The sequence below is a fragment of the Amblyraja radiata genome, chromosome 5, assembly GCF_010909765.2.
Source record: "Amblyraja radiata isolate CabotCenter1 chromosome 5, sAmbRad1.1.pri, whole genome shotgun sequence".
Lineage (NCBI taxonomy): Eukaryota > Metazoa > Chordata > Chondrichthyes > Rajiformes > Rajidae > Amblyraja > Amblyraja radiata.
In genome coordinates, this window is record NC_045960.1 from 108,027,305 (window position 1) to 108,041,595 (window position 14,291).

Genomic DNA, 14,291 nt, shown 5'->3' on the forward strand with positions numbered 1-14,291 from the left:
CTCTCCAGAGATGCCGCCTGTCCCACTGAGTTACTCCAGCATTTTGTGTCGGTCTTCAATTTAAACCAGCATCTGCAGTTCCTTCCTACACGCACATATATATATATATATATACACACACATATATGTATATATACACACATATATATTCATACACACATATATATATATATATATATATATATATATACACATACATATATATACACATACATATATATACACATACATATATATACACATACATATATATACACATACATATATATATATACACACACACATATATATACACACATAGAAACATAGACATAGAAAATAGGTGCAGGAGTAAGCCATTCGGCCCTTCGAGCCTGCACCGCCATTCAATATGATCATGGCTGACACACACACATATATATATATATAAATACATACACACACACACACCTATATATCTACACACATACACCTTTATATTACACACATGTATATATTACACACCTATATATAACACACATAAATATATACATACACACACACATTTATATATATACACACCTATGTACATACACCTATATATTACACACACACATACATACACAACACACACGTGTGTATCTCTATATCTACATTAATATATGTAGTGTATAAAAGGCAGGCAGGAAGAGCATGTGAACAAAAAAAAACATTTTCCTTCCCCACTTTAAACTTGTTGGTTGCTACTGAGTTGATTAAAGTTGAGCAAAGTATGGAGTGTGAGGGGAAACTGAAGCAATTGGACGAGTCCACAGGGTGGGGCACATGAATAACGATGAGTAACAAGGTATGTTCCACTGGGTTTTGTATAACACACAGCAGTCGGGTGCAGAGCCGCCAGCCCAGCCAAAGCCCCCAGGCTCCCGACAAAGCCCCGGTAAACTGCAGGTGAACGACACGGCGTGAAGACATGGTAAGTTGCAACATACAAAAAGAAACATTGTCTAAACTTTGGAGTTCTGTTGGATGCCAGGAATTCTTTTTTTGTTGTTGCTGGGAGTTATATCGGAGTTTCCAGTTTGAGGAGTGCAGTTCCCGTCGTGTGTTCATTGATCTGTGTGTCTGGGCAGATACAACTGGTCGTTCCGGATTCCTGAAGGGTGATTTGCTGCCTTGCCACAACATTTAACCATTGATGTGAATCCTTATCCAGCCATTTTCTTAGTCGTCAGGAACAAGATGCACAAAAACTTCAAATCCTGCTTGCATGTGGAGGGTAGACACGAAAATGCTGGAGGAACTCAGCGGGTCAGGCAGCATCTCTGGAGGCAAAGGATGGGTGACATTTCGGGATGGGGATGGGGGGGGGGGGGGGGGGAGGGTAGGGGTTCTCTGCCTGACCCTGCTGAGTTACTCCAGCACTTTGTGTCTATAATCTTGCACTTCTAACTTGACGCAGACAGACGTGTATGCAAGAAGATATGATCGACACAAAATGCTGCAGCAACTCGAGCAGCATTTCTGGAGAGAAGGAATGGGTAACTTTTAGGTCGAGATTCTCAAAATCTAAATAAAGGCTATCTAAATCTAAATTCCCTGTACACACACATTGCATAAAAAGATGCGTATGTGTGTGAAATATATAGGTGTATATTTATAAATATGTGTGTGTGAATGTACATATATGTGTGTGTATATATGTGTGTGTGTGTGTATATATGTGTGTGTGTGTATATATATGTGTGTGTATGTATGTGTGTGTGTGTATGTATGTGTGTATATATATATATATGTGTGTGTGTGTGTATATATATGTGTATGTATGTGTATATATATATATATATATATATATATATATATATATATCAACATAGAAAATAGGTGCAGGAGTAGGCCATTCGGCCCTTCGAGCCTGCACCGCCATTCAATATGATCATGGCTGATCATCCAACTCAGTGTGTGTGCTTTACCTAGAGCTTTTCAGCATACATATTATATAGTATGTATGTGTATATTTATATGTTTTTTTTATACACACACATATATGTATGCTGAAAAGCTCTCGGTAGAGCATCACTCAACACTGGACATTTTATACTGGACATTTTTTACATTTATCAAGCCAATTAATCAATTAATTAAGCCAACGTACGTCTTTGGAGCGTGGGCGTAAACCGAAGACCTTGGAGAAAACCCACGCAGGTCACGGGGAGAACGTACAAACTCCGTACAGGCAGCACCCGTAGTCGGGATCGAACCCGGGTCTCCGGCGCTGCGTTTTGCTGTAATGTAGCAACTCTACCGCTGCGCCACCGTGATTAATGAGTGATTAGTAATCATGCTTAATGTTTGTTGTGGTGGTGACCAGGGGTGCCTGTGCATAAACCCCCTCTTAACAGTTCAATGAGTTTGTGTGGTAAGATCTAGTGTCTTGCAAAGTAAGCTTTCGGGTAGTTCCTGGTTCGGCAAGGGGAGGATCTTATTGAAACATATAAGATCATTAAGGGTTTGGACACGGTGTAGGGGGAGTCCAGAACCAGGGGCCACAGTTTAAGAATAAGGGGTAAGCCATTTAGAACGGAGACGAGGAAACACTTTTTCACACTGAGAGTTGTGAGTCTGAGGAATTCTCTGCCTCAGAGGGAGGTGGAGGTCAGTTCTCTGGATATTTTCAAGAGAGAGCTTGATAGGATTCTTAAAGATAGCGGAGTCAGGGGATATGGGGAGAAGGCAGGAACGGGGTACTGATTGGGGATGATCAGCCATGATCACATTGAATGACGGTGCTGGCTCGAAGGGGCGAATGGCCTACTCCTGCACTACATGTGTGTCTTTTATCATGCTCAATGTTTGTTGTGGTGGTGACCAGGGGTCTCTGTGCATAAGCCCCCTCCTAACAGTTCAATGAGATTTTTTTTAAACTCGGGTGAGCTCTTGGAATGAACTCGTACCGTGGGACAGGGCGAGTAGCTTTCGGATAGAATGGTGGTTAAATGCATGTTACATGAGTTCCTGGTTTTGGCAAGGGGAGGATCAGGTACATCCACAGTTCTTGCTCAATAACATGCTGGAGATGTAATGACTTGCTCGCTCCTCCAAGCAAACTGTCGGCGTGTGCTTGTTTTTGCTTTAGTTTAGTTTATTGTCACGTGTATCGAGGTGCAATGAAAAGCTTTGTTGCGTGCTAACATTCCAGAGTATACAAGCCCAGCCGCTCCATTCTCATTCCACTCCAACCATTACATGTTAACATGCAGGTACAGTAGGCAGTGAGGAAAGCGAATGGCGTGTTGGCCTTCGTAATTTCCGGGATGGCAGGACTGTTATATGCTGAGAGAATGGAGCAGCTGGGCTTGTACTCGCTGGAGTTTAGAAGGATGAGAGGAGATCTCATTGAAACATATAAGATTGTTAAGGGTTTGGACAAGCTAGAGGCAGGAAACATGTTCCCGATGTTGGGGGTGTCCAGAACCAGGGGCCACAGTTTAAGAATAAGGGGTAAGCCATTTAGAACGGAGACGAGGAAACACTTTTTCTCACAGAGAGTGGTGAGTCTGTGGAATTCTCTGCCTCAGAGGGCAGGTTCTCTGGATACTTTCAAGAGAGAGCTAGATAGGGCTCTTGAAGATAGCGGAGTCAGGGGATATGGGGAGAAGGCAGGAACGGGGTACTAATTGGGGATGATCAGCCATGATCACATTAAATGGCTATGCTGGCCCAGAGGGCCGAATGACCTACTCCTGCACCTATTGTCTATTGTCTAACTGGCCAGTGGAAAGACGAAACATGATCACAATCGAGCCTGCACATAATAAATAATAATTTCAAGAATGGGGGGGGGGGGTGCTTATTTTTTGGAGTGGAACAGTGGAACTGCCACAAGACGTGCGGGTCTGTAGGTCAATTGGCCTCGTCCGTAAATTGCCCCTAGTGTGTCGGGAGTGGGTGCGTAAGTGGGGTAACACAGAACTAACCTGATCGGGTGATCAATGGTCGGCGTGGACTCGGAGCACAGGAATATTGGAAATAGTCATTTACAATGGGTAACTTGAGTTACAATAGTAAGTTGGGCGGTCACGGTGGCGCAGCGGTAGAGTTGTTGTCTTACGACGATCCCGACGACGGCTGCTGTCTGTACGGAGTTTGCACGTTCTTCCCGTGACCTGCGTGGATTTTCTCCGAGATCTTCGGTTTCCTCCTACACTCTGAAGACATACAGGTTTGTAGGTGAATTGGCTTGGTGTAAATGTAAAAATTGTCCCTAGTGGGTGTTGGATAGTATTATTGTGCGGGGGGGATCGCTGGTCAGCGCGGACCCGGTGGGCCGAAGGATCTGTTTCCACGCAGCATCTCGAAACTAAACTAAACCCTTGGTTATTTATCCGATGATAGATAATCGGTAGTTTAGTCGTATACCTTCACCCACTTGAGTCTAACCATGTTTAACAAGCATGCAAAACTTTTCAAAATACCTAGAATGTAAATGCCTTTTCAGGAAGACGCCTGAAGACTTCTGTGAACAAAGATGTGTTTCCTGCTTTATCCCAGGAGGCCCGGGTTCAAATTTTAACATCATGTAGTCTTCTTCCAAGTTTTCTCACTGGAAGTAATATTTTTATTTTCACGTAACCTAGCTAATATTTTGTCATTTAAGCTCATAAAGAAGACCACACTTTATAATTTAATATTAATGATCTGGATGAGGGAATTGAAGGCAATATCTCCAAGATGACACTAAGCTGGGGGGCAGTGTTAGCTGTGAGGAGGATGCTAGGAGACTGCAAGGTGACTTGGATAGGCTGGGTGAGTGGGCAAATGTTTGGCTGATGCAGTATAATGTGGATAAATGTGAGGTTATCCATTTTGGTGGCAAAAACAGGAAAGCAGACTATTATCTAAATGGTGGCCGACTAGGAAAAGGGGAGATGCAACGAGACCTGGGTGTCATGGTACACCAGTCATTGAAAGTAGGCATGCAGGTGCAGCAGGCAGTGAAGAAAGCGAATGGTATGTTAGCTTTCATAGCAAAAGGATTTGAGTATAGGAGCAGGGAGGTTCTACTGCAGTTGTACAGGGTCTTGGTGAGACCACACCTGGAGTATTGCGTACAGTTTTGGTCTCCAAATCTGAGGAAGGACATTATTGCCATAGAGGGAGTGCAGAGAAGGTTCACCAGACTGATTCCTGGGATGTCAGGACTGTCTTATGAAGAAAGACTGGATAGACTTGGTTTATACTCTCTAGAATTTAGGAGATTGAGAGGGGATCTTATAGAAACTTACAAAATTCTTAAGGGGTTGGACAGGCTAGATGCAGGAAGATTGCTCCCAATGTTGGGGAAGTCCAGGACAAGGGGTCACAGCTTAAGGATAAGGGGGAAATCCTTTAAAACCGAGATGAGAAGAACTTTTTTCACACAGAGAGTGGTGAATCTCTGGAACTCTCTGCCACAGAGGGTAGTCGAGGCCAGTTCATTGGCTATATTTAAGAGGGAGTTAGATGTGGCCCTTGTGGCTAAGTGGATCAGAGGGTATGGAGAGAAGGCAGGTACGGGATACTGAGTTGGATGATCAGCCATGATCATATTGAATGGCGGTGCAGGCTCGAAGGGCCGAATGGCCTACTCCTGCACCTAATTTCTATGTTTCTAATTTAATCCTTTACTTCTGGTATTAAGATTCTTTGCTCCCTCCCTCCGTGACCAAGAGAGTGGAGCAGCGGTAGAGTTGCTGCCCCACAGCGCCAGAGACCCGGGTTCGATCCTGACTACGGATGCTGTCTGTACGGAGTTTGTACGTTCTCCCCGTGACCTGGGTGGGGTTTCCCCAGTTTCCCCTACACTCTAAAGATGTACAGGTTATGCAGGTTAATTGGCTTTGGTTAAATTGTCCCTAGTGTGTGTAGGATAGTGTTAGTGTACGATGCGATCACCAGTCGGCGCGGACAGTGGGCTAAAGGGCCTGTTTCTGCGCTGTACCTCTAAACTGAGGCAGACATGGTGGCAAAAGTATCCCAGAATTCCTCCCCCCCCCCAAAAAAAATTCAAGGGCACGGTGGCGCAGTGGTAGAGCTGCTGCCTTACAACACCAGAGACCCGGGTTCGATCCTGACTACGAGTGCTGCGTGTCGTACATTCTCCCTGTGACCGCGTGGGTTTTCTCCGGGTGCTCGGGTTTCCTCCCGCACTCCGAGGACGTGCGATTTTCGAGGCTAATTGGCTTCTGTAAGTTATAAAATTGTCTCCAGTGTGTGGGATAGGACTAGTGTACAGGATGACCGCTGGTCTGCGCGGACTCGGTGGGACGAAGGATCTATTTGCGCACTGTAAATTCTGCCCCGTCATTCAAATGACCATGTCACATTCACCTTGGCCTCCGCTACTACTTGTATGCCAATTCCCCACAACCTTCATTTCTTCAATCTTGCAAAATTTTCATATGTATCCATCTTCATAAATATATCTAAAGATCTGACCTTCGCCATCCTGAGAGGTAGAGAATTTCGGAAGATCCGTTACCCTCTGATAAAATAAACCCAAGAGGGTTTATTTGTGATGTGAACCAGAACAATCACATTCTTAAGGGCCTGTCGCACTTGGCGATTATTTTCGGCGACTGCCGGCATCATTGACTGATGTGTCAGGTCACCGAAAAATTTGTGGCGGGGATGCGGTGTGATGGCGTATTGGCGCGCGGTGTCTTTTCAAGCGTCGCAACATTTTTTTTGTCGTCGCTGGATTTTGAAATGTTCAAAATCTTTTGGCGACACGGATATGATGCCGACAGTCGCCAAAAAAAGTCGGCAATTTGAGCGCCCTGGAGAGGAAAAGACTACAAAAAGTAGTAAGCACTGCCCAGTCCATCATCGGCTCTGACCTTCCTTTAATAACCAAAATCCAGCGGCGATCAGAAAGACGCTACGACTCCTTGGGCGACTGAGGAGACGACTCACGACCATACAGGCGACACCCCGGCGACCATGTGGCGACAGCCTAGTCGCCTAAAAAAATCGCCCGTGGGACAGGCCCATTAATCTTCTCTGAATTGCCTGCAATGCTACAATATCTGTTTTGTTTTTTTTTTGGTAAAGTGTATCAAAACTGTGCACAGTATTCCAGATGTGGGCTCGCCAATACCCTGCAAGAAATCTCTTGTCTCTCCGTCCCTCCCTCCCTCGACAATGTAGACTAGTTTTCAAGCAACTGAATGGTTATTGCTTTTAGTAAAAGCGACATGGTTTAAAAAACATCATGCGCAAATAAATGATCGGAGAAGCTTCCAAACAGTTGGCTTCTTGTTATTTGGGGACGCAGAAATGAAAGACAGCATTGTGTGCATGTGAGTGATCAGTAGATAAAAAGAGAGATGAGGAATATTGTCAATCTGAATTGTAAACGGTGAATGTGGATTGTTCATCGAGCATAGTGATAATAATAATACACTTTATCATTGTAAATACATACAACAGAAATTTCAGGCACTCACTGTATTCACTGGAGTTTGTATTCACTTGTATTCACTGGAGTTTAGAAGGATGAAGGGGTATCTTATAGAAACTTATAAAAGGACTGGACAAGCAAGATGCAGGAAAAATGTTCCCAATGTTGGGCGAGTCCAGAACCAGGGGCCACAGTCTTAGAATAAAGGGGAGGTCATTTAAGACTGAGGTGAGAAAAAAACGTTTTCACCCAGAGAGTTGTGAATTTGTGGAATTCCCTGCCACAGAGGGCAGTGGAGGCCAAGTCAGTGGATGGATTTAAGAGAGAGTTAGATAGAGCTCTAGGGGCTAGTGGAGTCAAGGGATATGGGGAGAAGGCAGGCACGGGTTATTGATAGGGGACGATCAGCCATGATCACAATGAATGGCGGTGCTGGCTCAAAGGGCCGAATGGCCTCCTCCTGCACCTATTTTCTATGTTTCTGCCGTATGTAACATAACAGATAAATAATAACGAATAACAAAAACGGCAAGAAAACGTCAAGTCAGAATGTGCAATATTTCCCAGTATATTGTTGTGGCACTACATAATATGGGGCTGTGTGTTCAGTGCAGAGTTCAGAGTGGTGATGACCTTGAGGTAGAAACTGTTTTGGGTGGGGGCGGAGGGGAGGGATGGGAGGGAAAAACTGTACATTCAGCCTATCTAGACCCCTCTATATTCTGCTGGCCACACTGCGTGACATTTAGATGGATTCAATGGTAGGAGGTTTGGTTTGTGTGATGGACTGGGCTATATCTACAACTCTATGAGACGTCTTGTGGCCTTGGGCAGAGCTGTTCCCAAATCGAGCCATGATGCAACCCGCCAAAGTGCACCCGTAGAAGTTTGTACTCCAGTATGTGCACCTGTGGAGGTTTGTACTCCAGGATCCCCTATACTTCCCTAGGCGCTACCATTCACTCTGATGGCCCTGCCTTGGTTTGACTTATCCTCTTTGGTAGCAAAAACAGGAAGGCAGATTATTATCTCAATGGTGTCAAGTTGGGAAAAGGGGAAGTACAACGGGACCTGGGGGCCCTTGTTCAGCAGTCACATGAAAGTGAGCATGCAGGTACAGCAGGCAGTGAAGAAAGCGAATGGCATGTTGGCCTTTATAACAAGAGGAGTTGAGTATAGGATCAAAGAGGTCCTTCTGCAGTTATACAGGGCTCTAGTGAGACCACACCTGGAGTATTGTGTGCAGTTTTGGTCTCCTAATTTAAGGAAGGACATTCTTGCTATTGAGGGAGTGTAGCGTAGGTTTACAAGGTTAATTCTTGGGATGGCGGGACTGTCGCATGCTGAGAGAATGGAGCGGTTGGGCTTGTATACTCTGGAATTTAGAAAGATGAGAGGGGATCTTATTGAAACATAAGATTATAAAGGGTTTGGACATGCTGCAGGCAGGAAACATGTTCCCGGTGTTGGGGGTGTCCAGAACCAGGGGCCACAGTTTAAGAATAAGGGGTAAGCCATTTAGAACGGAGATGAGGAAACACTTTTTCACACAGAGAGTTGTGAGTCTGTGGAATTCTCCGCCTCAGAGGGCGGTGGAGGCAGGTTCTCTGGATACTTTCAAGAGAGAGCTAGATAGGGCTCTTAAAGATAGCGGAGTCAGGGGATATGGGGAGAAGGCAGGAACGGGGTACTGATTGGGGATGATCAGCCATGATCACATTGAATGGCGGTGCTGGCTCGAAGGGCCGAATGGCCTACTCCTGCACCTATTGTCTATTGACTTGCCAAAATGCAACACCTCACACTTGGGTTGAAGATCCCGCTGTAATTCTTGATAGCTTGGAAATGGATAACTTAATATCTGTGCCGAGTTGTCAATCGAATTTGATAAAGATGTCCTTGTTTAGTGTTGCCTCTTTTAAGCTGATTGCTTGATCAGCATGAAGAAGGATTGGAATATAAAGAAGGTTTTCAGAGCCTTGGAAGTATAAAGAGCTACTTTTGACACTTGACACAACCTGTAGTTGGAATATTTTCCAACTATGTAGACTTTATTCTTTCGGTAGTAAGGAAGGCAAATTCAATGCTGGCATTTATATCAAGAGGACTAGAATACAAAAACAGAGATATAATACTGAGGCTCAATAAGGTGCTGATCAGGCCGTGACTGAGCAGATTTGGGCCACATATCTGAGGAAGGACGTGCTGGCTCTGGAGAGGGCCCAGAGGAGGTTTACAAAAATGATTCCAGGAATGAGTGGGTTGACGTATGATGAGCGTTTGACGGCACTGGGCCCGTACGCACTGGAGTTTAGAAGGTTGAGGGGGGGCCTCATTGACACTTACAGAATAACGAAAGGCATAGATAGAGTGGATGTGGTAAGGATGTTTCCACTGTTGGGTGAGTCTAAGACCAGAGGTCATAGCCTCAGAATCAAAGGGCGCTCTTTTAGAAAGGAGGTGAGGAGCAACGTCTTTAGTCGGAGAGGGAAGTTAATCTGTGGATCTCATTGCCACAGAGGGCTGTGGAGACCAAGTCAGTGGATATTTTTAAGGCAGAGATAGACAAATCCTTGATTAGAACGGGTGTCAAGGGTTATGGGGAGAAGTCTAGAAAATGGGATTAGGAGGCAGAGATCAGCCATGACTGAATGGTGGAGTAGATGGGCCGAATGGTCTAATTCTTCTACAATAACTTGTGAATTTTACATTATTGGGACAGGCTCTGTTCATCTACAGGGTGTAAGATGGGGACTCCACCATGTCAATGGTCTCATGATCTAACATTCACAAGAAATATCATTTTGTCATCACAAGAAAGAAGAACAATACGGTTGTTAGCTTTTGTCTAGGCCTGGACAGAATGGATGTGGAGGGGATGTTTCCAGTTGTGGGAGAGTCTAGGACCAGAGGACACAGCCTCAGAATGAAAGGACGTACCTTGAGAATGATGAAGAGGAATTTGTTTAGTCAGAGGGTGGTGAATCTGTGAAATTCATTGCCACAGGCGGCTGTGGAGGCTAAGTCATTGGGTATTTGCTTTGCCTAATTAGATCTGCCTTGCCTAATTAGATCTGCCTTGCCTAATTAGAGCTGCCTTGCCTAATTAGAGCTGCCTTGCCTAACCTATGTATTACTAAAAGTCTGATCTTGACCACTTCCTGTTATTTGTAAAGCAGATATTGATAGGCTCTTGATTAAGGGTGACAAGGTTAAGAGGAGAAGGCAGGAGAATGGGGATGAGAGAAAAAATAGATCAGCCATGATAGACAATAGGTGCAAGAGTAGGCCATTCGGCCCTTCGAGCAGAGCAGGCTGGATGGGCTAAACGGCCTAATTCTGCTCCTATGCCTTGCGAACATATTCACTAAGAATCTATATTCATTAATCAATGACGAGACGAGATATTATGTAAGGAATATCCTAATGAACACACAGACATTGTGGGCTGAATGGCCTGTTACTGTGCTGTACTGTTCTAAGTGGAGAGTTTGGGGAATCTTTGTTGTTGATGTCATAGGAGCGGAATTAGGCCATTCGGCCCATCGAGTCTACTCCGCCATTCAATCGTGGCTGATCTGCCTTTCCCTCCCAACCCCATTCTCCTGCCTTCCCCCTGTAACATTTTACACCCCTGCTAATCCTGCTTTAAAAATACCCAATGACTTGGCCTCCACAGCCGTCTGTGGCAATGAATTCCACAGATCCACCACCCTCTGACTGAAGAAATTCCTCCTTGTCTCTTTTCTAAAGGTCCTTTGATCCTCGCCCATTCAATCTAATGCAACAAATTCATTCCTACCAGCACTAACCAGAGGATATTTATCTGACTGCTGCCTGCAATAGAGTGTAATAGATACAAGGAGAGGTTGGATAAATTTGGATTGCTGTCTCTGTAAAGTCAGAAGTTGCAGAAAGAGCCGTTAGAAGTGCATACAATTATAAAGAAGGCACATCAGTGACTCTACTTCCTGAAAAGATTACAGAGATTCGGCCTGTCAAAGAGGATTCTCCTAAACTTCCACTGGTTGCATCGTGGCTTGGTTCGGCAACTTGAACGTCCAGGAGCGAAAAAGACGACAAAAGTTGTGACCACTGCCCAGTCCATCACCGGCTTTGACCTCCCCACCGTCGAAGGGATCTATCGTAGTCGCTGCCTCAACAAGGCAGCCAGCATCATCAGAGACCCGCACCATCCTGGCCACACACTCATTTCACCATTGCCATTTTGGTCCCCTAATTTGAGGAAGGACATTCTTGCTATTGAGGGAGTGCAGCGTGGGTTTACAAGGTTAATTCCCGGGATGGCGGGACTGTCATATGCTGAGAGAATGGAGCGGCTGGGCTTGTACACTCTGGAGTTTAGAAGGATGAGAGGGTATCTTATTGAAACATTTAAGATTATTAAGGGTTTGGACACACTAGAGGCAGGAAACATGTTCCCGATGTTGGGGGAGTCCACAGTTTAAGAATAAGGAGTAAGCCATTTAGAACGGAGACGACAAAACTTTTTCTCACAGAGAGTTGTGAGTCTGTGGAATTCTCTGCCTCAGAGGGCGGTGAAGGCCGGTTCACTGGATACTTTCAAGAGAGTTAGATAGGGCTCTTAAAGATAGCGGAGTCGGGTGATATGGGAAGAAGGCAGGAACGGGGTACTGATTGGGGATGATCAGCCATGATCACATTGAATGGCGGTGCTGGATTGAAGGGCTGAATGGCCTAATTCTACACCTATTGACATCAGGAAGAAGGTACAGGAGCCTAAAAATTGTAACGTCCAGATTCAGGAACAGCTGCTTCCCAGCAGCCATCAGACTATTTAACACGACAACAAATAAACTCGGAGCTTTGAACTGCAAAAGACTATATTATTATTGCACTATATTTGTTATTTATTGAATGCGGCATGGACATTGTGGACCGTAGGGCCTGTTCCTGTGCTCCACTGTTCTGCATTTTATGTTCCCGCCATGATGTTGGTCATCTTAATGCACCAGCATTCAAGAGTCAAGAATTTTATTGTCATGTGTCCCAGATAGGACAATGAAATTCTTGCTTGCTGCAGCACAACAGAATATGTAAACATAATACACAACAGGAGATAAAAGTTCAGTGTGTCGATATGCCATAGACCATATATATATATATATACACAATAAATAAACAGATAAAATGCAATAGGCTGTTATAGTTCAGAGTTTGTTTGATGTTGTGCTTAACAGCCTGATGGCTGTGGGGAAGAAGCTGTTCCTGAACCCGGATGTTCCAGATTTCAAGCTCCTGTACCTTCTTCTCGATGGCAACGGAGAGATGAGTGTGTGGCCAGGATGGTGTGGGTCTTTGATGATGCTGGCAGCCTTTTTGAGGCAGCAACTGCGATAGATCCCTTCGATGGTGGGGAGGTCAGAGCCGATGATGGACTGGGCAGTGGTCACAACTTTCTGCATTCTTTTCCGCTCCTGGACGCTCAAGTTGCCGAACCAGCAGTGAGGTGGGTTTTAGGTTAGTTGACGTCTGTTTCCTCGAAGCCAACTAGAAACCCTCACTGGGAGCTGGATTTTTCCACTACACAGTGGAAATCTTTGTGGAGGAGCCAGGGAGGAGGAGAGATGACCCATTGGCCTGCAGCTGTCAGGAGACTCATGAGGCAAGCATAGAAGTTGGGGCGGTCATGAGTATAAGAGTCGAGGGGTGAGGTCATGTTGCAGTTATATAAGACGCGATGAGACCACAATTGTAGTATTGTGTTCAGTTTTGGGCACCTTGCTATAGGAAAGATGATGTCAAGCTGGACAGGGTACAGAGAAATTTCCGAAGAAGATGCCAGGACTCGGGGGAAGGGGGGGAGCAGGCTAGGACTTTATTCCTTGGAGCGCAGGAGGATGAAGGGTGATCTTATAGAGGTGTATAAAATCACGTGGGGAATAGATTGGGTAGATCCACAGAGTCTCTTTCCCAGAGTAGGGGAATCGAGAACCAGAGGACATGGGTATAAGGTGAGGGGGGGAAAGATTTTAATAGGAACTTGAGTGGTAACTTTTTTACACAAAGGGCTATAGGTGTAGGGAACGAGCTGCCAGAGGAGGTAGTTGAAGCAGGAACTATTGCAACGTTTAAGAAGCATTTAGACAGGTAATAATAATAATAATACATTTTATTTAATGGGCGCCTTTCAGACATCTCAAGGACACCTTACATAGTAATCGGAATAAAAACATATAATCGGAATAGAACAGGTAAAAAAGACATCACAGAGACACAAATTAAAAACAGAATTCAATCCAAAAAACAGAAAATCATAAACTCAGTGTGAAGATGGATGGATAGGACAGGTTTAGAGGGATATGGGTCAAACGCAGGCAGGTGGGACTAGTGTGGATGGGACGTGTTGGTCGGTGTGGGAAAGTTGGGTCGACGGGCCTGTTTCCAGGCTGTGTGGCTCTGTGAGCCTTTTAAAAATGAATTGTGAGGAATGTGGTCTGTGGGAGAATCCTGTGCAAGCTGTGACTGCTACCACCATGGGTGTGGACACCAAAGGCAAAGGCAAAGGCAAATGTATTTGTATAGCACCATTCGTGCAAACAGCAATTCAAGGTGCTTTACAGGAAAGAAAAAATAAAATAGTCAATAATTAAAAATTGCAAAATAAGCAATACGACAAATGTATGAATAATAAAACAACGTCAATGAAACAATAAAACAATTTTAAAAAGCACATAAAAGGGTTAAAATTAGACGGTTAAGATTACCTGCATGTCGGGTTATGGACAAGCTATAGTAAACAACAGTGTTTTTAGGCCTGATTTAAATGCGCTTACAGTCTGTGCATACCTCAGGTGTTCAGGGAGCTTGTTCCACAGGTGCGGAGCATAAAAACCCAATGCTGCTTCAGCCT

At 44.7% G+C, this 14,291-nt stretch overlaps 1 protein-coding gene across 1 annotated transcript in view; it reads left to right on the top strand.

The window, feature by feature from the left end:
* The first annotated feature begins 782 nt into the window (after window positions 1-782).
* crybg1 (crystallin beta-gamma domain containing 1) overlaps window positions 783-14,291 on the top strand; it is an 84,476-nt gene continuing 70,967 nt past the window's right edge. The window contains exon 1 of the mRNA XM_033021931.1: window positions 783-931. Within this exon, the coding sequence (XP_032877822.1) occupies window positions 929-931 (3 nt within the window). The 5' untranslated portion in view covers window positions 783-928. The remainder of the gene's footprint in view (window positions 932-14,291) is intronic.